Source organism: Puma concolor, chromosome A1 (assembly GCF_028749965.1).
Source record: "Puma concolor isolate L17-30 chromosome A1, mPumCon1.1.hap2, whole genome shotgun sequence".
In the NCBI taxonomy this organism is placed as follows: Eukaryota; Metazoa; Chordata; class Mammalia; order Carnivora; family Felidae; genus Puma; species Puma concolor.
In genome coordinates, this window is record NC_141667.1 from 159,739,798 (window position 1) to 159,767,061 (window position 27,264).

The 27,264-nt window shown below is 52.5% G+C and overlaps 1 protein-coding gene across 10 annotated transcripts in view; it reads right to left on the reverse strand.

The window, feature by feature from the left end:
* Positions 1 to 27,264, reverse strand: part of ATP11A (ATPase phospholipid transporting 11A) — a 123,730-nt gene that overhangs the window by 36,611 nt on the left and 59,855 nt on the right. For all 10 annotated transcript variants that reach the window (XM_086708222.1, XM_086708226.1, XM_086708271.1 and 7 more), the window contains exons 3-15: positions 21,595 to 21,684; positions 20,721 to 20,801; positions 16,368 to 16,475; positions 15,614 to 15,742; positions 13,496 to 13,599; positions 12,984 to 13,034; positions 10,369 to 10,433; positions 9,200 to 9,281; positions 7,749 to 7,899; positions 6,432 to 6,629; positions 3,815 to 3,988; positions 2,361 to 2,524; positions 540 to 611 (exon numbers count right to left, since the gene is read on the reverse strand). In XM_086708222.1, the coding sequence (XP_086564348.1) occupies positions 540 to 611; positions 2,361 to 2,524; positions 3,815 to 3,988; positions 6,432 to 6,629; positions 7,749 to 7,899; positions 9,200 to 9,281; positions 10,369 to 10,433; positions 12,984 to 13,034; positions 13,496 to 13,599; positions 15,614 to 15,742; positions 16,368 to 16,475; positions 20,721 to 20,801; positions 21,595 to 21,684 (1,469 nt within the window). The remainder of the gene's footprint in view (positions 1 to 539; positions 612 to 2,360; positions 2,525 to 3,814; positions 3,989 to 6,431; positions 6,630 to 7,748; positions 7,900 to 9,199; positions 9,282 to 10,368; positions 10,434 to 12,983; positions 13,035 to 13,495; positions 13,600 to 15,613; positions 15,743 to 16,367; positions 16,476 to 20,720; positions 20,802 to 21,594; positions 21,685 to 27,264) is intronic.

The following is a 27,264-nucleotide window of genomic DNA, read 5'->3' on the forward strand; positions in this document are numbered from 1 at the left end:
GTTTATAAAGGAGACCAGCAGCCCCGAGTCAAGACTCAAGACACGCCCTCTGTCTCTGGGACAAGGCATCTCAGAACAACATGGCCACCAACCCTGAGCACACGTGGTCACTGAAGACAGAACGGGAAGCACCAGCACCCACCGCGTCCTTGCTCAGACTGTCTTCAGCAGGCCACGGGGTCCCACAGCCCGGGGGCTGGTGCTGTGTGAACACGGGACCACTGTGGCCACTCCCTGTGGCAGACAGGCAGGCAGGCAGGCAGGCAGACAGCGGCTGGGAGAGTGTCAGAATGTGTTAGAAGCTGAGGGCACTCTCGTGCTAAAGCCTGATGTCAGGTGGCTCACGGCAGACCCTCCGGGCGCCGCGGCACTGGCCGGCCTCCACTCTGGCCGTCCACTCCTAACCTCCCCACCAGTGGGCGACGGTCCTGGGTTCTCCGGAGAAGAAGGGGAGGCAGGCGTGGGAGGACAGAGGGTCTGGGTTTTCCCCGGGAAAGCTGTCGTGTGGAGGAGTCCTTCCCCCAGCGTGCGGCCCTCACCTCTCCACGCCGTTCTCCCTGTTCAGTATCTCCATGTAGTTCTCCTTTAGCCGCAGGTACGTGAAGCCGAGTCTGCAAAGAAGCGCACAAGTGCGGAGCTTAGCCAGAGTCCCCAGGTTCCTCCTCTACACGTTACTTAAGTTTGGGGAAAGCGTTCTTTTCAAGAAAGAAATACTTCTGGCAAAACAGAGATTGTAAACTGCATTGCAGAGTTAGGAAGTTATCACAGTGACGTATTCACCATCTCAAGAAATTCTCCGAGAGCCAACAGCCTTGTGACTTATCGTGCCCTCGTACTGGTGTTAATGGGTGTCAGGAGGACAGGAGCAGGTGTGTGGACCGGCCCGTGGGTGGCGACCCCTTTCTGCCCACTGATCAGTGGGCTGTTTAGCCACGGCAGCCATGTCACAATCACAAGGATCCTGGGACACGGTGTCTCCAGAATGACCCTCTCAGTTTACTGATGAGGAAACTACAGCCCAGAGCAAGCAGTCAGTCATCAAGCCCGCAGAGTGTGTAACCTGTAACACCCCTCCTCTGCCAGCCTGAGAGCTGCCTGTGTGCCAGGTGCTATGGTGCAGAGAGAGGGGCGTGGCTTCTGTGCACCAGGAGCTGAGAGATGGGGACGTGGAACTGCCACCTGAACACAGCCGGTGGCCACGACGATGCCAGGGCGCCACAGGACCATGGGAACAGGGTGTCCACTCGCCCCAGCAGTGTGTCTACAGTGACCGGCAGGAAAGCCCGTCCTGACTTCTAATGTGACTGCACAAGCTTTCCCTTCTGAGCCCTCGTGTCCAAGGAGAGAGCTCCTCTGCACGTGTGTGAATTTGCACATTTGATCAAGGTCCCGCTGACACAACTTACATGCCTGAAGTCACCACTCAAACTGCACAGGGAAAATGCATGAGTTGGGGTGCCTGGGTGGTTCAGTTGGTTGAGCATCTGACTCTTGGTTTCTGCTCAGGTCACGATCTCATGGTTTTGAGTCCAAGCCCCACATCGGGCTCTGCACTGACAGTGTGGCATCAACCCGGGATTCTCTCTCTCCCTCTCTGTGCCCCTCCCCAACTTGCACTGTCTCTCTCTCTCTCTCTCTCCCTCTCTCAAAATAAATGATACAAAGTTAAAAAAGAAAAAGAAAAACGCATGAGTCAACAATGCACAGATTCTAAGCAGATGAGAGTGTTCAACGCCCTTTCGTTACTGGCAGCGAAGAGGGACGATGGGCCCCCGGCATTAACTCAGTAGCCGTAGGCTGCGGGAACTGGGGAAACATCTCCCTGACGTGGCTCTGGAATAAAGGATTCTTCCCCATGTTTGCTCAGAATGCCATCTGTGGAAGGCCACGTCCTGAGGCAGCCAGAATTCCCAGTAGGAGGGTGTGGGCGGCGGAAGGCACACAGACCTCACACAACAGCAGACAAAGTGAACTACGAAGACAGCCCCGCACCCTATGCTGTGTGACACTGCCCAAGTTGCTTGACATCCCTGGGCACCAATTCTTTAGGACAGAAAAGACTGGCCATAAAATGCATCTAAGACTGTTTGTATCTTCAACAGAAGTTAGAAGGGGAACCATGCATCTAAGACAGTGGTAACAACCAGTAGCAGGGGAGCTGCCGGCGGCAGGCTGTGTGCAGAAGGGACCGTCCTCCACCAACAGAGATGGGGGGCACTGGGGCGTGAGGGCACTGCCTATCTAGCCCCCTTCCCCCGCAGCACGGGACCGCGTCGGGACATGCCGGTATGAGCCGTGGTCGGGGCGGATCGCACAGCATGGACCTCAGGCACCAGACCCGCCCGCGGCCGGACACGTACCTCTGGATACCTTCGACTAGGGCCACCTCATCGGGAGAGGACGAGATGTACACACAGGACTTCCCCGAGTCTGGTGACTTCCTGGGTCCATCCACGTCATCGTCATCCTTCACCTGGATTGTGTGGCACAGGCACAGGGCCCGGAAAAACAGCTCTTCTCGCTCCTGTCAAAGTGCAGCACAAGACCCCACACGTCTATGCTGACGCAGCTCAGAGCACATGGCGAATTGACAATGAAGCAGGGTGGGCGCCCTTCAGGGGTTCGGAGGGGTTAGTGTCCCCTCTGGTGCTTAAGGGTGGGGTGTGTGTGGCTTCTCTTCATTCTCCAGCACTTCTGAGTAAGAAGGGGAGGAGACGGGGTCAAGGTCGCAGGCGGTGAACTCGGCGGGCCAAACCCCTGCGAGCCTGTGTGCCCTGGGGATCCCCGACCACTTCCTGGGGGCCCTGGGGTGCGGCTGAGGCAGAAGGGCGCCAAGAGAGCACCGAGCCGGTGGCACACCTCACGATGACCACAGACCCCGGGCCCTCCCTCTGAGGCTCTGCGGGGAAGCCGCAGTCCCCAGGCGGAAACTGTTAGAGGCACACGTGGCAGGAGGTGGGGGGGCACTTGGTCACGACAGGCCGTCACTGTGCAGCCTGCTAAGGTGAGCTGTGTGACCCTGCACAGAGCTCTGCAGTCACCAAGGTTTCGGGAATGGTCTCCTCACTGACCATGGTGACCGTGGTGAGGGTCACAACACCTCCCAGAGATGCTGAGATCTGGAGCCACAGCACATGGGTATGTGTGCGTGTGTGCCTGTGAGATTGTGTGTGTGTGCGCGCGCATGCGTGCTAGACTGTAGCTTGTGTACGCGTATAAGGGTATGTGCACATAAGTTATGTCTGTGCATGTGTGTATGTACACGTAATGCACGTGTGAGCAGGAAGGCCACGTGTCTGTGTGTGCACACGTGTGTACGTGCAGCACACGTGGGGGACATAGTCTGGTGTGTGCACATGTATGTGTGTGTACACACCTGCACATCTGAGATGAAGGGCACGTATGTGCACTTCAGCGTAGTGTGTGCGCACACATGAAGGTGTGTGTACTATGCACGTGCAACGCACGTGTGCGTGGGGGGGCATGTGTCTGTGTGTGTGCATCTCTGTGCATGCATGTGTGCGTATGTGCTTGAGCGTGAATATGCACACGTGCGTGAGCACACACCCCTGGTGCACTGAGCCCCTCTGCCCTCAGCCCACCACTCGCCTGCCTGTCCACAGTGTAAAGCTGCTTCTCACACGGATGTGACCTGCCGGACTTGCTGGCAGAAGTGGCGGCGCCCCACAGGCTCCACACTGGTCACTAGGGGACCTGAGCACGAGGTGGTGCAGCCCACCCTGTGATCGGGAACCTGTTCAGGACAGAGAGGACGGCCCCGAGGGAGCGCACCTGCTGGGGCATGCCCACCTACCCTGGCGCCGGCGCCCGGGGAGGAGTCGATCATGTCGATGCCGGAGGCATCGGGGAGCACCTGCCCGTTGCAGACGGCGTGCGGTACGTACACGTGGCCCTCGATGCAGCACTCCTTGAACTCCATGTTGTTCTCTGTGAGCGTGCCGGTCTTGTCCGTGAAGACGTACTCCACCTGCGGACACACGGCTGCGCTGGGCAGGTCTGGCCAGGGGCCCGCGGCCTCGGGCACAGAGAAGGTGCCACTCACGGGTCAGACCCCGGTGCAGCCCCGCTTCCACCTGGAGGGGGCTTCCCGGGCTCCACCCCCCACCCTGCCGGAGCCGCTGGACCCTGCGCCTGGCGAGCCAGCCTCCTCTACCTCCCGCCGAGGCCAGCAGTCCCGTCGGAGCCGCGTGAGCACCTTCCTCTGGGTCTGGAGGTGGAAGCTCTGGGTGCAGCTCGGCTCCCGTTGTTTGTACGCACAGATGTGGGGCGGGGGTATGAGAAAATGAAGGATGCAGGGAGAATGAACCTGAGCTCACTCTGAGGTCTGGGAGGTCAAAACTCACCACACCACTGACAGTTCACCAGTCAGAACTCAAACAAAAGCACAGAGCAAATTTCAGACACAAAACTATACCCAGTTTTAAGCCCTAAACTTGGATCAATTTCGGGTACATGTTCATCAGGAATGACGTAGAATTCTGGACAGTGGAACAGCGTGGGGATCCCCGCCGTCCAAGCCCCGCTGGCTGGAGGAGCAAGTCCCCGCTCACTGCGCGGGACACGCAAGGGAGGCAGGTTTAAGGGCAGTAAAGTGCAGGAGCCTGGGAAGCAGAGGAGACAGGTAATGAACCGGCTACATGTTTCATGCTGTGCCTTTTTCAGCAAAATGTTCTCTTGTGTCTTTTTTTTTTTTTTAATTTTTTTTTTTCAACGTTTTTTATTTTTTTTTATTTTTGGGACAGAGAGAGACAGAGCATGAACGGGGGAGGGGCAGAGAGAGAGGGAGACACAGAATCGGAAACAGGCTCCAGGCTCTGAGCCATCAGCCCAGAGCCCGACGCGGGGCTCGAACTCACGGACCGCGAGATCGCGACCTGGCTGAAGTCGGACGCTCAACCGACTGCGCCACCCAGGCGCCCCTGTTCTCTTGTGTCTTAATCCCACCGCAGAAAATGCCTTCCCCTGTGTGCTTGACTCAAGTAAACTGTAAGTACACAGCAGTACCCCCCTGAATTATTTTTAAACCACCTGTCATCCAAACACCCAAAACTCTGCCAGGCCTCTCCCCACAATCTGGAAAACTAGTGACAGGAAGGCGCCCGCTTGTGAGGGCTCACGGGCACGGGCGGCTGTGTTACTGGAAGTAAGCGACATCTGACATTTTTCAGAGTGAGGACCAACGATGATAATGACTATTTCAGGAGGCCCGATCTCCTGAAGCTTTCCCACAAACCTCCGGGGCCCCTGTGCTGTCCGACAGCTGGAGCCAGATACGTTCTCCGTAGTAAACTCGACATTTTTCTTGTTACAGAGAAATGCTTTCCTCTGAGAATTTCTCAGCAACACACAAAATACACCAGGTAATGTTACCGAGGGTGTGAATGTGCAGAGGGAAAGCTGGTCTGGCGCTGAGTGAGCGGGCCGGGGCTCTGCGTGGCTGTGTGACACCGGAGTCCAGCCCGGGGCCGTGGCACACACTGGAGCGATGCCCTGAGAGCCATGCTCACCAACCAGCAAGTTCTCTCTCGGGAACAGACCCCCTTGACACAAGGGGGGAGCGCTGCAGGCCCCCACCTGAGTCTGTGCATCTACTGCAGACTGCTGTTCTGTAGGGGGTGGATTTCAGCTGCCAGTCTAAAACGGCCCTCTTTGCAAAAATCTTCCAAGTTTCTTCCTGTTTTTTTCCTTTTTCTTTTCAAAGATGAACGAACCACCATTTACCAAATGCCCTTTCCCAAGACGTAAGAGCCAGGAGAGGGTCAGGCTGGGGCACAGCGATGGAGCTGAGCTGTGGGGCCGGTGGATGGGCGTGCACGGGCTCTGCCCCTCTTCTGGGCGGCCCTGAGCGGCAATGCACACCGGCCAACACCCCATTCAGCCCGCCCTGCACTTGGGCAGGGCAGGTATCAGGCCCATTTCACAGACGAAGCAGCTCAGATACGGAGAGCTCGGGCCAACAGTGTGCAATGAGGTGTCTGACCCCTGCAATCCACCCAGCCACGGACACTCGGAGGTGTCTCTTTGCTCATCTTCAGACTGAGGAAAGGGAATCACCCAGAAAAGCGGACTGCGCTGCCTGTGAAACACGGTCTCCCTGCCTTCATGGCATGAAAAGCCAGAACGAGCAGCACTGCAGCCGCACGGTGAGCTTTCATCAAACAGCTAATACAGCTGATTTCCCATCAAGTTTCTACACAAAAGCACGATCGACTGTCATATAAATAAAGTTTAAAAAACCAACTCTGCTGCCGTGTTTCATGAGTTATAGAATGCATCTGTGAGGATGAACTAAAATGGGAAAGTTTTCATCGGAACCGTCCTGATAACACACCCACCCCAGACGCCTGGGAACACAGCACGGAGGGCACGATCATCTACAAGTTGGGGAAGAGGCCGCCGCACACACTGACCTGTCCTAATTCTTCGTTCAGGTCTGAGGTGTTGACCAGAGGCCCTTCGCCTGTGTCCTCATCAAACATGTCTTCATCCCAGGTGATGAAGTACGAGCCCAGGAACTTCTGCATTTCCACCGTGACGTACATGGACACCGGGATGATGTAGTTGAAGAGAACCATGAACGCCAGGAAGTCCGTGAATGCCCTGAGGAACTGAGAGAGCCCCGCGTGATTCCCGCGTCCCATCACCAACACCACGAAGATCTGACACTTAGCGTTCCCTTCAGGTCGCGCCAGTGTTATCTGTAAATAAAGGTGTTTATTTCAAATCCAAAGATACACATTATTTGGGGGCAGGCACAGCTTAGTGGCCAGTCACCTGACTTTAGCACCGTGAGGGCCACAGACAGGAAGAAGGCCTATACTGGTGGCGGGGACAAGGGGCAGGTCACCTGTGAGATAGTCACACTGGGGGAGACAGGCGCCTGCCTCCTAAGAGCTGGCGGGAAACTGCACGTTTTGAGGGTTCCACACTTGCTTCCAGACTCTGACATGTTTCCAAACTTACTTGGTAATAACCCAGCCCCAGAAATAAGGCTGGGAGAAAGGACTTCTCTGCACAGTTTTGTTCTGATCTCTAAGCCATTTAGTTCCGTGGGAGATCCAACTGAACACAGGTGAGGCAGGACTCTGCTCTGGACCCGCACGTGGCCCCGCTCTGCACCCAGTGCTACCTGTTCTGGAGGCACATAGCTCAGGTGTTAACTCAGGGAAGAAAACAGTACTCTTTTAAGTGGAGAAGGTTCGGTCAAATGATTTTAACTCGTGGCTTAGGGAAAATAGGTTTTCATAGACATGAGCAACTGAGCCCGAACCCCAAGGGGAAATGCAATCAGTTCTTACCATAATTTTCCTATAACTGACATGTTCCTCCTTTCTTTAGTCTCTCCGTAAGTCAGCCCCATCTGCCTCATGATCCTCACTGAGCATTTGCTGAACAGTCTCTAAGTACAGGACACTGTGCTGGGTTCTAGAAGCTCTGGAAATGTTTACGGTGCTGCCCTAATGAATTCACTGTGGGGGCCAATCCCTCTCCAGAGTATACATTCCAGTACCCAACCAAGACAGGGGCGAGCACGGTCCACAGGGGGAGACCACTGACGCTCGGGGGCGAGTGCGGTCCGCAGGGAGAGACCACTGACACAGCCTGAGATCAGTGAACGCCTCCAGGACAGAGATGTCACCAACCGAGGCCTCCTGTTCTCCTGCCATGTTGCCATAACAATGGCTCACAGGCGGTCTGGTCGCCACAAAGGGACGCACTTTCCGTACCAGGTTCCTCTGTCTTTCCGATTCGGTTTTGTGATTGTACCACGGCTCATCTCGGAACGGTTCGCTCTGCCACACGTACTTGAGGACGGTGTTTATCAGTGCTTTACTGACCAGAATGCAGAGGTACACAATGAGGAACACATTCATGGATCTACAACACAAGACAGCAATGATACTTAGTCACTGCTTCCCGAGGGACCTGCTTGCCCTCCGTGCTGTGTTCCCAGGCATCTGGGGCGGGTGTGTTATCAGAACGGTTCCGATGAAAACTTTTCCATTTTAGTTCATTCTCACAGATGCATCCTGTAACTCATGAAACATGACAGCAGAGTTGGTTTTTTAAACTTTATTTATATGACAGTTGATAGTGCTTTTGTGTAGACAGTTGATGGACCTCAAGCCAAATGCGTGGCCGGGAAACAGAGCAACGTGTGAGCCACCCCCCCCGCCCCCATCACCTGGCACGGTCACCATGAGAACAGAAGCTTGCACTGGCGTGTGATTCTGGGGCCACAGGGAAAGTCTCAAGAACAGGAGAGGGCAGTTCATGCAGCCACACTGCTGACTGTGCGGTCCGGGAGTCCAAGATTCAGAGACACCCAGATGTCCACCCTTCGGCCACTAAGCTCCAACCAGTGAGTTCCCCAGTACCACTGGGGCAGGAGAGAAATGCCCTCCGAATAGGAAAAAGGCTGAATCCCTGGCCAATGGCTCAGCGGATCTTGTGAAGAAGGCTTGAGTTTCCAGTATTTATTTCTGAAACCTATTCATCAAGGTAACACCTGGAAACAGAGCATTCTTGCTTATTAAGAGCCAAATCTCCACTTTCATATTCAGTGTAGCAGTCGATGGACGGAGATGGCAGGATCACATTCTGAGACCAACCTGCCTGAGGCAGGCAGCAGACACCTGACAGTCTTCCCAAAGATCCCCAAGTCCACCACCCCCCCACCCCCAACGTGTGGAATAACTTGTAACCACCGCCAAGTGAAGGATGCACTTGAACAAAAGGAAAGTAAGACAACATTCTGGGCCATATTTTCTCACAAATTCAACTGTCCTTGACTCATGATGGTAAGGATTTTACTGTTTAACGAAAGGAAGATTGTTCTCTCTGCTTATGTTTCCCTCAGAAAAACATACGGTTTCCAACAACCCCAAAGCTGAAAGTGACCCGATTTTGACGTTTCCATGGATTGGTGAGAGGAGCTGCTGGGACTCTAGGTGTCCACAGGAGGGAGCCTGAAGACGTAGGCTGAACGCATGCAGCCATTTGCTGCCCCGCAGATTGAGACCATCTGTCTAAATGCCCGGTGCTGCTGTCTCCCTAGAGACCATGAAGGAATTACTAATGAAGCCAGAAGGAAAATGCTTTCATGTCTACAGGGGCTCATGATGGTTCCAGGTCATGGAGCTGTACGCACTTCAAACAAAGGGGTACTGACACTTACTTTTCTACAGCAGATCGCTTCTGGGATTTTGATTGGTAATTTAATGCCATCTTGGTTTCCATGCCCGTGTAGATAGCAACACCTGCAAGGCAGAAGACAGCAGTTAGAACAATAACACAGGCTAACCTTGCCTTCACGCAGGAAGCTGCACACAGCTGCAGTAAATACAGAAGTTTGGACAAAAGTTGTATTCTAAATTTCACTAGGCAACCTAGCTGTTCATAAAAAGAGTTCCACAACAGGATTCTTCAGACTAAAGAAATGTTTTTTTTAGGGGCGCCTGGGTGGTTCAGTTGATTAGGTGTCTGACTTCGGCTCAGGTCATGATCTCGGCGGTTTGTGAGTTTGAGCCCCGCATCGGGCTCTGTGCTGACAGCTCAGAGCCTGGAGCCTGCTTCGGATTCTGTGTCTCCCTCTCTCTCTGCCCCTTCCCTGCTCACAGTCTGTCTCTCTGTCAAAAATGAATAAACATTAAAAAAATTAAAAAAAAAAAAAAAGAAATGTTTGTTTTTTTCCCATGTAGAGATCAATCTCTACTTTTTCTTGAAGCTCAGGTTTTAAGATATTGGGTTTTCAGGGGCGCCTGGGTGGCGCAGTCGGTTAAGCGTCCGACTTCAGCCGGGTCACGATCTCGCGGTCCGTGAGTTCGAGCCCTGCGTCAGGCTCTGGGCTGATGGCTCGGAGCCTGGAGCCTGTTTCCGATTCTGTGTCTCCCTCTCTCTCTGCCCCTCCCCCGTTCATGCTCTGTCTCTCTCTGTCCCCAAAAAATAAATGTTGGAAAAAAAAAAAAAAAAGATATTGGGTTTTCTGACAACGGGGCACATGTGTATATTTTTAAGTTGTCTCAATTAAAAAACAAACATAACCCACAGAAATGGGAGACGTTACCAAAGATATGCAGGCGTTGAGAGAAATCTGCTGTGGAAACAGACTGTGAATTCTCTCGTGGACATGACTCTATGTTTCTAAGTCAAAAACTACAGGCACTTGATACGCAAGTGACACCCTGAGACCTCACTGCTTCGTCATCCTCAGCACGGGTTTTCACTGGTGCCAGAGTCCACTCAGGGCACGGAGAGCTCGTTTGTGGCAGCACTGTGGACTTTAACTGCTCTGTGCACCTTAACTTTATAAGCTGTTAGTACTAATTAGCCAACCGAGACACTGACCGAAGATCTTCTCAGTGTTCTTAAGCGTCGCTCCTCTGAGAAGCAGGTTCTCTGACCCCAGCGGCCTGGAAGGATAGAGGGACCAGAGACAGTAATGCAGCAAATAGAGGAAGGTGCTACAGGCACAAATTCGAGGCCTGCACCTAACAGACTTGGTTCCAAGAAGAAATCGCGTCTCCAAGGAGGTGCTTCTATCTGGACTATGGAAGTTAGCCCGGCTCCTCATAAGAGCATGCGGCCTTCCCCTGGGGGGGTAAGAACCACTCTGTGGGGGGACCCAGCGGCTGGCACTCCACAGCACCTGCCCTCAGGGCACCGGCACGTGTGCGGCCCCGTCAGGAACGTGGACTCCCAGCCTGTCCAGGCCGATGGAGGGAGGCGGGCTGACCCACAGGGTCCTACCAGCAGTGCCTGGACACGCGCTCCTAACAGGCCTCCTGTGAGCACCGCTGGGCTGGGGGCCCCCGACCGTTCAGGGAGAGAGAAAAGATGATGTGTGACTCGGGAGGCTTCGGTGGACTCCACCGCATCCTCAGAGAGACTCCACGAGTCTCACGGGATCTGGTCTTGCTTTCAGACGTAGGGGCTGGGAACGCTGTGTGCAGTCATCAACACGGGGCGGGGGTGCAAACCCACACGGACCCTCCGGGGGCAGGTGGCCTCAAAACCCGGAACCGCCATGTGCCGCCGCTCTGGGCAAGCCATGGCCAGGAATTTAAAAGTCATCCGCGTAGGAATGAGCAGGGCCCTACGCCCTCAACGGCCACGGACAAAACCTCTGCCTTTGCGGGGTTCGGATTCTCGTCAGTTCCCAGGAGGAAGAGAAGGAGGCACAGGCTGCAGCCTTGCCAGCGTTGCTCAGTGAGTGCGCTCACATTCCCTGGTGGGGCGAAGGCAAGTGCTGTCGCTTTTCAGCGTGTGCCACGGGCGTTGGCCCCGGGGAGCCAGCTGCCCACAAATGCCACGTACTTGTGGTGCGTCCGTACGCTTAACCGATGCAGCTCAGGACCCCTGCTGGCTGAAACGAGGGTGGGGAGGCTGCTGCTGGGGCGCACCTGACCGGACGTGCCTGCCCAGGGCGGCCCTGTGGTCTGGACACGCGTGCCCGGCCTGATGGCCACGGAGGCTGCGCACGCACGGTCATCTCCTGTTACCCGTACCACCAGCCTCCGCCAGTGGCACTTAGAGCTCCTGTTGGACGTGTTTGTGAAAGCAAGCGGCCCTTTAAAAAGGTGTCTCTGGGAAGTCTAAAATAATTTACTTTAAAAGGAATTGTGCATCTAGTTTGGACAGAGGACGGAGAAGTACCACTCTGAGTGGATTAGGAGCAGGATACATGATCCATCACCATTCGCTCGCACCACAGATATAAACGCCTTCCACACTCATGTATTAAAAGTCTGCTGGAAAGTATAAATACTTAAAAAGCAAAACAAGAATTAGTATCAAAACATGAAATATGTTAGTAATTACCTCCCCGCTGCTCGGTGCTAAACTTCATCTGACCATGAACCACGAAAAGCCGGCTGGCTTTTTCGGGCTCATCCCAGCGGCATGGTGAACGAACCCCTCTCTACTTACTCCTTCAGATGCTAATGCTCACGAGAAACAGAAGCACAGGTTGTTTCCCCACAGGAACTCCCTGTGGATTAGCATCCGTTTATGAAAGACCACGGCCATGCCCCACGGCCTCCCTAGCACTACTGGGTACCAGTGCTAAAATGTGAAGTGCACAAGTCATTTCTAGAAAACAGAATTTCAAGATTGTAGGAGGAGAGAGGCCCCAGGGGCTTACCTTTCAGTAACAATTTATTTTCATCAAAGTCCCCCTGAAATAGTTCTTACTGCTAGGCAGTGGTTTTCTCTGACACATAAGGTGACACCAGGGTATCAACGGTTTGGAGATCACTTAAATCGGAAGAACAAGAATGTCTCCAACAAGTGAGGTTTACAGAAAAGGTCAAGTCTGAATCCTACTCAAAGTCAACTTCCTAAACTGTCCGTCTCGGCGACCTGGGCAGCAAAACCCTCCAGAGCGGGGAGCAACGTCCAAAAGACACACCCACAGGCCTGCAGACACAGGGAGACAGTGCGGCCCCTGGGCTTCAGCACTGACACCTGGCAGGTGCGGGTCCTTGTCCACAACCCACGTGTGTGACGGGTCCCAGACTATGACAGGTGAGCACACCTGCCTATCACCCACATGGTCCCCAGTGAGGCACAGCCCCTTAAATCTAGACACAATCTAGAACCAAAACTGTCCCAGTGACAACTGTGAGTAGGTGCTTACGTTCTGATAAAATGTCAGGAATCCCTCAACCTCACTGTCTACAAGGTCGAAGGGCATTTCCAACGGGGGCAGCAGCTAACGGTTAGAGGGGCTCCTGACACTGGGGAGAGAACTTTTTCCGTGAGTGCCATCAGGTGTTGGCACATATAGCTGTGTTCACAAGAGAAGGCACAAAAGACAACGGAAGCTGGACCTTTCGTAAAGCAGAATTCTGTCTTCAAAACCCAATGGAGCAGCAGCAGTGGAAACCTCTTATCAGTAATCTAAGAATTCACTTGGATTTGACAGCGGGGGTGAAAACGCCCACAAGCGTGTCTGTGCTCACCTCACCACGGGGTCGTTCCGATCGCTGTAGACGTTGATGCGGCCGACAAACCTGGCGACAGAGAAGCCGGGTCACTGCCTGCAGCGGTGGCCAAGACGCAGGGCCAGGCACCCTCCTGCTCCCTGCACCCACCTCCCAGTTCCCGCCGGGAAGCTCGCAGGTTGGGATCTTTACCTAAATTCCTCCCCTGTTCCCCCTTTACTTTCTGTCCTTATTAGCCCTTGACTTCAAGGATTTTCCTTAAAATCGGTTCCTCATGTCACAGAAAATTACTTTTTCTTCAATAAGCTTGTTTCATTAAAGCCAGTCCAAATATCTGCATAAACGGCTATAGATCGTAATGTTGCTGAACCATGAAAATTTCTAAGTGACATATTTCTGGTTTGGTCTTCGTTTTTATGCAGCGGTTTTACACGGTCTTTCCAAACAAGCATGGTGCTGGGTGTGGCCGGTGCAGAGCAAGGACACTTGGGGGGACAAAGGTAGTTACTGGGAGCACAGATGGGACTCACTTGTACAGGTCGGGCTGGGGCTGCTCACACTCAATGGTGGCGTGCAAGCCGTCAATATCTTCTTCAGTATGAAACCCCTTAGTGTCCTGAACGGCATAGTGAGTCTGCAGACAGACAAGAAAGGTGAATTCACCACCAAACCACCGACGCAACCCTGGCACCCCTCTAACGGGGGCAGCACCCACGTCTAATCTGCTGTGCCCACAGCTAAGCCCAATGACAAAGCTTAGTTACCACATCAGAGAAAATGTTCACACAAGTAACATGTAAGTGAACGCGTAACGCAGTTTGCGGGTATTAACAAGTTACAGAATCACATGGGGCTACTGTTGTTCCTCTATTAGGTGCCAGAAACTTCCGCTCTTGCCTGCCACCCTCAACTTCAAGCTGACAGCTGTGGGACATTCCTCTGTAAAGTGGGACACTTGGATCTGCCATTGTGACAGAGTTAATGTTCCTTTTCCTCATGTGAGGTCCTACTGTGTACACGGTGGTGTCCCTGGCATCACACCACCCTTGCCTGGCGCTGCTGGTGAGCATAAGTTTTCACCACACGGCTGCCCGCTGGGCCTCCACCGATGGCTTCGAGAACCGAGCAAGCCTCAGACCCTGGAGGGCTTGTGGGGCAGCGACAGCGGGGCCAGCCCCAAGCAGACGTGCTGGGTCTGGGGGCCCCAAGAATGGCATTTCTAACATGACCCAGGCAATGCTGATGCCCCAGCCCAGACGCATCACCAACGTGAACGCCTGGGCTCAGAGTCGGAGTGCAAGGGCCTGCTAAAGACAGCATGTCTCTGAACGCCTTCTGGGCCTCCCAGAAATCAAGTGTGGGCAGGAAAGGGCGCCATGAATCAAAACAAGCAGGAGACACACTCAAGCAGCAGCGGCAGTATCTACAACACCTTGGGGCACCCGCTGTGCACCTGGGGCTTTGGGAGACTAAGTCTATCCTCACAAGAGCCCCTGGAAGACAAGTCTGTCCCATGGATGCTGAAACTGCAGGGAAGTTCAAAGTGCCTGCCCGAGGCCACACAAGCCATAAATGTGACCAGTGTGGGGGCCTCGCTGTCTTTTAAGCAAAGGGCTCAGGTAACTCCAGCCTCCGGGCCAAACCCAATGTGCAGAGGTGACACCAGAGAAACACAAACGGGATGCTGAGCATGGTAGCCAGCAAGGTGCAGGGGGGCGTCCGCCAGCAATGTGTGGGGGCAATGGCCGTCCCATCTCACATGGAGAACAGTCACGTGGCCGGAGACTGCAGCACCCGCTTGCTAGCGACACTGGGGCACCCTTCCCGCAGGACAGGCGCAAGGGACAGCCCGCTGCCAACAGCCAGGGATGCGTGGGGCACCGGGTGTCCCCGCGCCCCCGAGACCACAGTCACCGAGTCTCCCGGGATTTCCTTACTTAGTATGAATGGTGCCAGAATGTTAGGTCTCTCGGGATCTGTATGTAGGAAATGTGCCCAAAAAGTCCCGCACGGTTCATGCAAGGATGTGAACTATCCGTGAAAGAAAGAAAACCTCTCTTTCTCATGGCCAAATTCCACTATTAGCCACAGCTGGCTGACGTCTCCCACACGGTTGGGCCCACTGAGCTACACTCACTTCCCTAAACTCCATGGAAGCTTCCAGTTTTTAAATAATGAAATCCTTAAAAGTAATAGTGATATCTTCTATTCTTTCGTGATCATTAAAGTTCTGTAGCACCAACTGCCAGAACAGAGCTCCACATGGAGTACAAGACATTAATTATAAGTTCAGAAAATCCTGAAGATATTCTAACAAAAAGGCACTCATTGAACTAACAGTCACTTAAAATCTAGACTCTTGTGTGGCTTTTTACATAATTCTAGTCTAGCCAAGACACTAAATGAAAAATTTCAAAATTCCCACAGTCTACTCACTGCATCCTTAATTTGGCCCCTTGGCTAAACGGCACAGCTAAGAAATAACATGAAGTTGCCTCTGTTAACCATGGTTGGCTGCCACAGACCCTGAGGGGCCACATGGCCAGCACAGCCCCCTGGGGTGCCCTGTGACCACTGGGAGCACTGTGTTTGCAGGCACAGCAGGGCTGGGGCAGGGCCTGTGTGGCCCCAGATGAAAGGCACGGTACTTTGTGACTGGATTCCCCGTCTAAGCTGGCGGTCGTCACGTGGCAGGTCCCGTCTCCACGGCTGCTGGAGAGGAAGATCAAGTCACAGGGGAAGGTCTCGTCCTCCTTGACCATGACGATGTCCCCCACCTGCAGAACAGATAGACAGCCTCGGTGCAGCGGCCCCATGGGGTCCCAGCGAGCACTCCTCAGGATAAACCTTAGCAATCACACTCCCTGTCTGGGTACATGCTTCCCACTGGCTAGCACAGGTGTGAAAACCACTGCCTAAGTGATGCCAACATTTAACAGATAATGATGCATGAATGGTTCACTGAAACAGGAAATTAAAACGAAGGCTTCAGTGAGGTTTCTGTCCCTATTTTCACAGTTTCCAACCAATGGAATTCACATTAATATGACTTTGCCTTGTTCTAGAATAAATTCTTTAACAGCGTGTTAGAACTTTCTCTATCGTGACTGGTGAGTACAATCTCATAAAGTTCAGACAACCCTGATGGGGTCTGTGAAACTGAACTTCTCTAAAAAATCAAGTCTATTACAACTTGAAAATAATAAATAAAATTAAAGTTAAGAAAACAGATAGTGGAAGGCGCCTGTTTTAGTAAGAAGCGTTTGGGGAGGAGGTTGGCCTCCAGCTGTAAAGAAGCAATTCCAGACAGAGGTTCGGCTCACGTAGCACCCGCCATGTTGCCATGTTCTGGGTTTGGACTGTTCTGCGTCTGGGCTAGAACAAACCACCAGTGTTACTCACCCTCAGCTTCCGGCTCTGCTTCCGGACCAGTTTGCCATGCTGGATGAAGTGCACCGGGCACTGGTTCATGGCGTTGTCCGCCTTATGGCGAAGCCAGTCCTCATAGCCCTGGAGGGGAGAGAAGACGGCCCTGAGCCCATCATTCTGGGCTTTGCCGGACGGGCCACGGCTGCGACCTGCGTCCCGCTGCAGCCGTGGACAAGCGAGGGGCAGAAGTCACCTTTCTTCACGCTGACACCCACCCCCCAGCAAGTACTGCGCTTTTCCCTTAAATGGACCCCAAATCTACCTACTTCTTCATGGCCCTGGCCACCACCCTGCCCCATCCTTCCCTCCAGGAGGTCGGCCCCTGCTTTCTCGTGCCTCCAGTGATCAGGACACACCAGCCCCGACTTTTGCTGCAGGGTTCTAAACTTTCCCCTGTGGGACACGCCTCCTCTGTCTGTGCCAGAGACCACTGGGGTGACCACACCTGGCTGCCCACCGTCAGCACCATGGCCACGGCCTCAGAGGCGCCGGGACCAGCTCAGGCGGGAGGATCTGGGCAGGGGTCCCCCGTGCCCCTTCCTGCAGGCCCAGGCAGAGCCTCACCTGGTTCCCTGCCCCAGGGAGCACGTCACAGCCACTGCTGGCAGTGTGACCACAGTGTACGTGTGCAGATGTGTGTGCAGGGGGCTCAGAGGAGAAGGTCTGAGCTGCCCCTGGAGGATGCTGAGTGGTTGTCCTGTAAGGCAGAGACCACAGCACAGGAGCTGCATGAGGGCTCAGGAGCAGACGTGGGTGTGGCAGGGGCTGGGCCAGCCTGGAGGGTTGCAGACAGCGTGGGGCAAGCAGAAAACCAGTTGGGAAGGTGGGTGGGTGGCCGTGGAGAGCTCACTCGAGTCGCTGGGGATTTGGACAGAGTTGGCAAGATGCTTGTCAGAAGCCATTTAGCATCCACCTGGGACAACCCAGGTGCTCCCCGAAGGGGGCTTTCTCAGCTGCAAGGAAAGGCCTTGGATCCCCTACATGTGCCAGCTGGGGTCACTGGGGAAGCAGGGCTGAGGAGGGGAGGGCCGAGGGCCGTCCAGAACAGGAACCAGAGCATGGATGAAGGTGAGGAGGAGAGGGGCAGGGGACAGGTGGAGGGGCAGAAAGCCAGGTACCCTCAGGAATGGGGTGAGGGGCTCAGGAGGGGGAGAGCTGCACTTGGCAAAGGTGAGGTGGGAGAGCACAGGTACATTTGTGCACCAGGCAGCCCAGCAGTCACTGAGCTCCGCCACACGGGGGTCATCACACACCCTTCCACAAACCCTTTGGGGACATGTAGCCGGGGGGGGGGGGGGGGCACACAGCCTGGAGGGCACAGACCCTGGAGGGCACAGAGTGAGGGGGGGGGACACAGCCTCAGGGGGCACAGATCCTGGGGGGCACAGAATGCAGGGGGGGCACACAGCCTCAGGGGGGCATGGATCCTGGGGGGGCACAGAGTGTGGGGGGGCATGCAGCCTCAGGGGACACGGATCCTGGGAGGCACAGAGTGTTGGGGGGCACGCAGCCTCAGGGGGCAGAGGGCCTGTGCTCGTGGAGCCAGGCAGCGGGTCAGGCCGGAGCCCTTGGAGAGAAGCCACATGCCAGACCTCATGGCTCCCCTGCAGGGACTCTGTGGGCCGCGGTGGGTCAGGGAACCACTCCGCCAGCTCTGGGCTCTCTGGGCCTGCGTGCAGCTCAGCGGAGCGGGGTCGGGTCTCTCCGGGCCTGCTGAGGACCTGGGTCACGCAGACGGCCGCACGGCAGCAGCTGCGGGCGCGGGCCCGCGCGTGTTCCCCATGGGGTCGGTGCGCGCTCATTCTCAGCCAGGGCACTGCGGTGGGCGGACCGCAGGGCGCCACGGCAGCGTGGCAGGCAGTGAAGACCTGGCCGAGCACACGTGCCCCATCCCCCGCCCTTTTCTGAATTTCTTCAAGTGCCTTTAGGAAGCCAGTGCTTCAGGTTTATCTTCCCGGTCCTGATCTGCTGCGTGGTTTTGGCAGGACCCTTGGCGTCCACAGGACCTTGGGACGCGTTCCGCTCCATTTCTGCCTGCCTACCATCACCACCAGCTTCCAAGAGCCACTGTCCCCTTCCTCTGTGCCCCTCCTGAGGCCCTCTCGTGGGCTCTATACCAGCTTCTTGGGGACAAGGATGGTTATTCTCCCGAAAACACATAGAGAAGCAATGGAAACACCTCATTTTACTGTGCCCACCACTCAGAGCAGACCCCGAGAGGTGGTATACACACTCAGCCCCTCTGATCCACATGCCAACTCCTTCTCTCCCTTCCTCCTCGGAAAGACTCCTTCTGATCACGGTTTTCCACTTTTCTGACACGTGTGTCCTAAACAACTGAAGTGTTTACGTGCTTACAAATGCATGAGGACAACGCACCGAGTATTTCCTTTGTAACTGAGTGCGTCACTCAGTGTTACGTCTTCCACACTACGTGGCTACTGCACAAGTAACCCCAATACGTGTAACGAACGTATCGTCTGTTACCTTACTGAAGGACATCTTGTCCCTGGTTTTTCTTCCACAAAGAGGCCTGCAACGAACATCCCAGGACACCTTGTGGGGCCTCCATGTACTCTGAGACGCATATAATACACACCAACTGCACATACTGGACACCCTCGGACTACGGGTCCCACCATTGACAGCTTCTGCCTCATCCATTAGTGCCAAATGGTTTTCTAACATGGCGCCACCACACTGCCGTCAGCAGAGAGTGGATGCGTTTCACTACATTATTGTCCCTGGTTGCTCTGCAGGCTTCTACATTTAAAAGCCAATCAAATGGGTATGAAGCAAAATCGTTCTGTTCAAATCTGTATTCCCAGATTACTGAAGACTGAGAAATAAAACGCAAATCAATACGAAGAAATCCTTAAATGCTGCTCCCAGTTCTGTACTAAAAAAACACTAATGCGGACACTCTCACACTGAGGACCGACTAGGCTGGCAGAAGACAACCCAGAGGCGCTCTTTACGCACACACACTAGAACCTGATTCCGTTCTACGTCCTTCCTCAGCCTACAGAAAATCACCGCAACACTGGCACCCACTGTCACCCCATGGCTGTTCTCACACCACATCTCATGTAAAGCACATGTTTTGTTCTCTTTATTTTTATCTAAAGGATAACACCAGGAAAGCATGGCTTTTTCAGCAAGAATTTGACCACCAATCATTTCACTAGAAGCTGCCATTTTACAAATTATCCAGATCTCCCAAATGGAAGGTTGATGTATCAACACCGAAGTGCAAAAATCCTTGGGCTCAAAAGTTTGCAGCAGATAAGGAATCTTTATCTGGAGCACATAAAGAATTCTGGCAGGGGCGCCTGGGTGGCGCAGTCGGTTAAGCGCCCGACTTCAGCCAGGTCACGATCTCGCGGTCCGGGAGTTCGAGCCCCGCGTCGGGCTCTGGGCTGATGGCTCAGAGCCTGGAGCCTGTTTCTGATTCTGTGTCTCCCTCTCTCTCTGCCCCTCCCCCGTTCATGCTCTGTCTCTCTCTGTCCCCCAAAAATAAATAAACGTTAAAAAAAAAAAAAAAAAAAAGAATTCTGGCAACTCATCAATGAAAAGATGCTTCAGCCGATTTTAAAATGGACAAAGGTCCTTTTCTCTGAAGACGACGTAGAAATGGCCAATAAGCACAGGGAAAGATCCTCAATATCATTAATCACCAAGGAAATGCAAACCGAAAGTACAAAGAGCTACCTCACCCCCACCACGTGGGAAGTGTGGCTGCGACAAGGGTAGACCTCTGGTGGCCAGGGGCTCGGGGAGGGGAACAGCAGAGACTGCTCGTGGCCTCCTTCTGAGGGGATGGGAATTTTCCAGAACCAGACAGTGGCGATGGCTGCAGCACTAACATGGCTACGTGCACAGTGGAAAGAACTGAGGCGTGTTCTTCTGCCTGGGTGGCCCCAGGAGAACAGCCCCCTGCACACGGTGAGTTGGGAGTCAGCACGCTCTGGTAGAAAACTGCATCCCAGACTCTGCACACAGCAGGTGCCTACAGCTCAGACGGCCGACGGTGTGGACAGGCTAAGAAAAGCCTCTAAAAACAGATACCATCTCTGGTGGCTTCTGAATGTGAACACCTTGGCCTCCCCCTCAGACTCACAGGGCATCACGCTAGCTGCCGCGTTACATAATCTCTCTTATTTTAGCTCAAGTGTCAATCGAAGGCAGTTACCAAAATGAATTTCTAGAACTTGGTTAAATTGTCTACGAACTAGCCAACACAAACCAGATTACTCCGCTTTGGATAAAATGCGATGTTATGTAACAGGGATGGTGATGCCTTCCCTTTTTCTGCAGACTTCTTACCTGTTTGATGGCCGTGACTGTGATGACAAAGAACAGTGGGAGCCCGCTCGTCACTGGGCTCGTGGGGGTGTCAATAATCAACTGCAATTAAAACAGAATCGTAGGGCCATTCTCAAAAACACGCATTACTGACGTTAGACAGACCGGTTGGCCCTGTAACGCCAACGAAAACATTTGCTTTTGCTTATTCCAAATTGTTTTACTGTCACCCGCTTTATCCCCCGACTAGAGGTCAATCAGATTGGGGGTTAGTCATCCTGTTTCCTACAAAACCAAGGGTAGTTTGCTCTAATTAAGGGATCTGCTTAAGGAAACCTTGCCAACAGTGGCAAAGACACAAGTCTGATTCCAGTGCACATCTTAATTTTCTACTCTGCTTTCGGCGCCAGGCTTCAATGACAGTATTTGAATAATTTAACGGTGGGGAAATTCTGTAAGTCCTTCCACTGCATTTCGCGTGACTGAAGAAAATGTGATTGCTATTCTGAAAACGAATTGGACCTGCTGTTCCCTGATTTGGACTCTGGTTTTCTCTCCTTTCTCTTCCTCTCTGTGATCTCTTCAGAGCACCCTGTGCACTTGGGAAGGGGCTCCACATAATAAAGCCGAGCCTGGCTGCTGAATTTCTCCTAAAGACCAGGTAAGCTCCTGATTCCCCTCCAGGACGGGAAGGTGGTCACAGCCAAGTCAGAGGAACCAAAACACTTGTCCCTGAAGGAAACGGGTGGGGGACGTGTAGATAAGGGCCCCAAGTCCTTGTTCACCCTCCTTAGCCAGCCACAGTTGATCACCTGGGAATGAAGGTCACTTATTTAGAATGTATGTTTGAGGTGATTAAAAAAAAAAAAAAAAAAAAAAAGTCCGCTGGCCTTACCTGTACCAGAAATATGATAAGAAAGTAAAAGTTGGCTATTCTCCTGAATTGTTCAAATAAGTTCTTGGGTATGAAGTTCCAAAACGTGTACTGTAGAGAAGAAAAAACAAAGAGGTGGCATTGTGATCACATTTTACTTTCTAGTGTCACTCTGCTATACAACGATGGTGCTGGATTTCAAAGCACAAAATGTTTAGATACAAAACTCACCATTCAAAATTTAGACTTTTGTAGCTATTTTATCAATTGGCTGACCGTGAATACGAACTGCTGACACAGAACACGTACCCCAAAAGTAGCACACGAGTTACCCAATCCCAGATAATCGGACATAACACAACGTAGTTTAATGAAAGTTTTACCATTAAGGTCTATTTCATGCCATGTAAACCTGTGACTGTTAAAACATTTACGTTCAGCATTCTTCCCTCCATAGGCTCTCTTTGGTCTTGTGACAGTGTTACTAGCTGGCAACAGGAAGCTACAATAGAAGTCGGCATCACCAGGCGGTCCTGACTGCCTGGAGACATCCCCGAGGCTCAGGTGTCCGGGGTCAGCCCCAGGCGCCTCTCTACATGGAGGGCTTGGAAGGATAGAGAGGGGGACTGGTCCTGGCCGCCTCCTAATCTCCAGACTTTTGATTTTTCCCCCAGGAGGAGAATTTCCTCAATTTTTGTGTTGCAAACAGCCATGTCCCAGAGGTCACTAACCTCCAGTAAACACCGAGCTTGATGTTGGTCTGTTAGCTCTGAGTATTCCCAAACCCACCCATTGGACCCACCCCAGCAACCCTTCCCTTCTGTGTCCTGTCTGATACCAGGCCTTTATGGGCTTTGTGTTTTGCAAATATTTCCTGTTGGTGGCTCGTCTTCTGACTCCCTTAACAGTGTCTTTTGAAGAGCAGGAAAATTTAATTTTAATGCAGCCTAAGTCAGCAGTCTTGTCTCCCACGGCCAGTGCTTCCAGCGCTGTGCCCAAACTCTCATGGCCCTCCCCACGTTGTGTGGATTTTCTCACATGCTACCATCTAGGACTTCTACAGTTCTGTGTTCTACATTTAGGTCTATGATCCATTTTGAGTTAATTTTTGTGAATGGTGTAAGAACCGTGTTGGGCTCATTTTCTGTAAATGGACACCCAGCAGTTTCATCACCTTTTGGGGAAGAGACGGTCTTTACTCCATTGTGTTGCCTTTGCTCCTTTGTCAAAGACTGGTTGACCATCTTACATGGGGGTCCATTTCCAGGCTCTATGCCGGTCCACTGGCCACACTATCCTGAGTGCTATGGCTTGACATCCAGTCTAGATGTTGGGAGGCATCAGCCCTCCAACTTTGTTCTCCTTCAATATTGTGTTGGCTCTCCGTACAAACTTTGGAATCAGCATCCTGATGTCCACAAAATAACCTGCTGGGATTCGGATGAGGATTTGGTTGACTCTATAGATTGAGGTGGACAGAACTGACATCTTAATGACGACACTAAGCCTCCCCATCCATGAACACAGAATGTCTCTCCATTCATCTAAATCTTTTCTTTTATCACAGTTTTATAGTTTCCCTCACATAGATCTTGTACATATTTTGTTACACATATGTGTTTTTCCGTTGTCTCATGCCAATGTAATGGTGTTTCTAATTGAGAATTCAACTGTTTGCCGCTGGCCTTGCTCTGCTTATGAGGTTTTGTTGGGATTTTTCTTTGGCATTTTTCTCTGCAGACCATCATGTCACTTGTTAACAGTGGTTTCTTCCTTCCCAAACTGTGTATCTTGTATTCCCTTTCCTTTCTCACTGTATTAGTGAAGACATCCAGTAAGACGCTGAATGGGAACGGCGGCGGGGAAACTTTCACCGTTCTCAATTAGGATGAAAGCATCTCTTTTTTCATCATTAAGAACGATGTTGGGGCGCCTGAGTGGCTCAGTCGGTTAAGTGTTCGACTTTGGCTCGGGTCACGATCTCACGATTCGGGAGTTCGAGCCCCACATCGGGCTCTGTGCTGAAAGCTTGGAGCCTGGAGCCCACTTCGGATGCTGTGTCTCCCTCTGTCTGCCCCTCCACTGCTTGCACTCTGTCTCTCGCATGGTCTCAAAAATAAACAAACATTAAAAAAAAAAATCTTTAGAAGAACGACGTCAGCTGCGGGTTTATAATAGATGTTCTTTATCGAGTTGAAGAAATTCTCCTGTGTTCCTGGTTTGCAGAAACTCTACATCATGAATAGGTGCTGCGTTTTGTCAAGGACACACTAGGCTTTCATTTGAGTGCAAACAAACTGAGAACCAAAAAGCAGGTCTCTGGGTCAGGAATGTAGCCACAGACACTAGCAGAGGGCGGGGAATTTGTGGCTCCGTCTTTACCTTGGTTTCTCAACCAGAAACAAACAACCCCCCCCAAAAAAAACCAACCCTGACTGCCAGTTCTCCCAAAGTATCGGCAGTGTCTTCTCCGCCCCCACAAAAAACCAACCAAACCAAAAAAACCCAAAAAACAAAAAAACATGATCTGAATTCTTAATTTGCTGCCCTACCTCAGGATACTCTGGCTATTCTATGGAATTCAGAAAGTATTTCCTCTGGGGGCGCCTGGGTGGCTCAGTTGGTTAGGCGTCAGACTTTGGCTCAAGTCGTGATCTTGCAGTTTGTGAGTTCGAGCCCCATGTCGGCTCTGTGCTGACAGCTCAGAGCCTGGAGCCTGCTTCCGATTCTGTGTCTCCCTCTTTCTCTCTGCCTCTCCCCCACTCATGCTGTCTCTCTCTCTCTCTCTCTCTCTCTCTCAAAAATAAACATAAATTTTTTTTTTAAAAGAAAGTATTTCCTCTTTATTCTACTGGAAAACACATGGCCTTTGGGGTCAGACCCATATCAAACCCTGGTCCTGACACTTAGAACTCCAGTAAACTTTACTGAATTATCTGAATTATTTAAGGACTGTGTTCCAGTTTTTTTCACGTGTAAAGTAAGTACCACAGCACACACCCAGAAAGAATGCGGCAGGGATCACAGTTCTGGCTCCAAGTGGCACTAAAAAAATAACAGGGACATTAAAATTGTATAGCTTGACAAACAATACAAACACAATCAATCTTCTTAAATTTTTAAGAAAGATATATATATTTTTCTCTTATATGGGCCATAATGAGTCAGTTACTTTCCACTAACTTTTAAAAGGAGATGAAAAGAAACAGAAGTTCGTACGCAGGAACAGCATTTACGTCTCATGTCTGTGTTTCTGTGACCAGCCTAGAAGGATCCTTTGCTCTTCACGGATTTCCTGACCCAAAATGGAGCTGTCTTCAAGGCCCTACCCTGTGAAACCAACCTCATTTCCCAGCCCGTACTGACTGCCCGCCAGTTAACCAAAAACTTCCCCAAATACTTGTAATGTGTTACTTGGTAGCAAAGTCACAGGAATGGAAAAAGGTCCTCCTGGAAACCCCATCCTCCACCTACCGAAAAATCGAAAGATGAAAATCAAATGCTGTAGAGGATGTGCCTCGCCAAGTGTCGGGTAGAAAGTGGACGCACAGATGAAGCCAGCACTGCCGCCCGGGGACAGCCACTGACACTGGTGAGAAGGATGTGAGAGATTATCACATCACTGACTTTTTACATATTTTTGAAAGTTTCCACGTTAGAAAGTTTTCATCTTACGTATAAAAAAATAAAACAGAGTGTCATCCACTGCAATCCTTCCAAGTGGGGAGTTTCGTGAAGCCTGGAATGCTACGTGTATAATCTGGTCTTGTCCCGTTTTAATGCTACCGTTTCTGGACTCCTTATGGCTTCCCAGATTCTAGAGTGCAAGGGAAGCAGCCCAGATTTGGGCTTGAAAGCCACTTACATGATTGCTGAATTCTAATCAGGCAGGAGAGGCCACACGGCAGCTCAGACATTACACTTTGTAATCTTCTTACTGCGTGGGATAAATTACTATAATAAGTCATTACCGCGGATGGTTAATATGGTTGAAAGGAGGGTCACTAATTCCTGATGGTGTGTGACAGGGTGAAAACCCATGAAATCATTTAAGTGCGTGTGACTGTGCAAACGGGTCAGCACCATGTGGACAGCAACCGTAAAAGGGGCATCTGACAACACGTAAGAGCCGACGAGCTGCAGACGGCTTCATCTTTGTTAAACAGTGGGTGTGGAGAGTGTGGACACGGGCAGGATGTCACGTGCGACTCAGACCTTCCACGACATCAAGCGCCAGCTCCCTGACCCAGTCCACAGACTGCAGGTGCCTGGTGTCGGCCGTGCCAGAATGAAGTCCTCGCCTCGCCCCTGCAGACCCTGCGAGGAGTCCTGAGTCCCACAGGACGGCCCCTGCTCTCACCTCTGTCACGTCGCGGACACTGAGCACCATGGTGCATGCGCCCCATGTCACAGACGCCTCCCGAGCACCCGGCTCTGTCTGTGGTGGTGGCCATGGTTCTATTCCCGCCGGGAGTATGGCTCAGGACAAAACACAGCCTGCCGGTCTGTCCCAGTCATGGCCAGGAAGAAAAGTCTGGACAAGCCCGGCACCGCTCTCTACCCCCAGACGGGAACACATGGACAGCACCACGCAGTCCTGACCGTCAGGTGCCCCAGAGCGGCTCCCCCACCGTGCTGTCTTGATGGCCCTGATGCCGCCCCGCAGGCCAAGCGAAGCTCCGTGGAAGGAAATCCACACGTGGAGCTGGGCTCTCTTTCTCTCTCTCACTCACGGCTGGGAGAACAGGACGTGGAAACCAGTCACGCCCGACTGGGGTCATTAGGGTTACACGCTGAGCAGACAGTGTGCTGGGCCGGCAGGAGGCGGTGCCAGGCCTGTGGACGTGAGGGTCAGGGTCAGGCTCGCTGCTAAGGCTCAGTTGCAGGCTCTGTTCTCAAGCTGTTCCTCCTACAAGGGGCTGGGCTCCTGCATGGCGGTGGCATCACGAGGTTGCTGTGGAGCAGACACGATGCTCTCACAAGTCCTAGGACCACCGTCTGCCCACGTGTGACTGGCAGACACCATCCTCCCTGGCCAAAACTCACAAGTGATGCAGCTTTCTCAGAAGTACGCAGTGACCGCATAGCCTCAGCCTAGTATCAGATTTGTGGCGTCCTGAGGGCAGACTGGGGGCCACATGGATGTTGTGTCCCATGTACAACCTTATGGAACTGATGAGGCAGCACCCGACCTTCTCCCGAAGCCGGATCCACTCATGCTCGAGCTCAAGTCCTGGGCACGGGGCTCTGTGTGTCGTCAGAAGGAAAGTAAAAGTGATGCGCTGGGGACTCCGTTCTTGTTTCTGCTTCATCCCAGGCCCCTGCCCAGTGTGTCTCCCCCAGAATGGAAATGGAACTCCAATCACTGCTGACGTAGCACTGGCACTGCCGGGAAAGCACGGCGAGCTTGGCAATTTTGCCCCTGGTGTAACTTTTCACACAATGAAAGCTCTCTGATTAAATGCAATGAGGCTTACTGAGTGGAGACTTCTGTGCATGGAAGAAGTCTTGCCCAGCAGTCTTTTCTTCTGACAGAAATGTTTTCTTCCCAAGGAAACACACATACACTACAGCAAACATTCTCCGGGAACTGTTGTAAACTCAGGTTTTACAAATTCAGTTCTTTTTCCCATGTTCTGAGCCATCTTTTTGTTTTTAATATTTATTTGTTTTTGAGAGAGAGAGAGACAG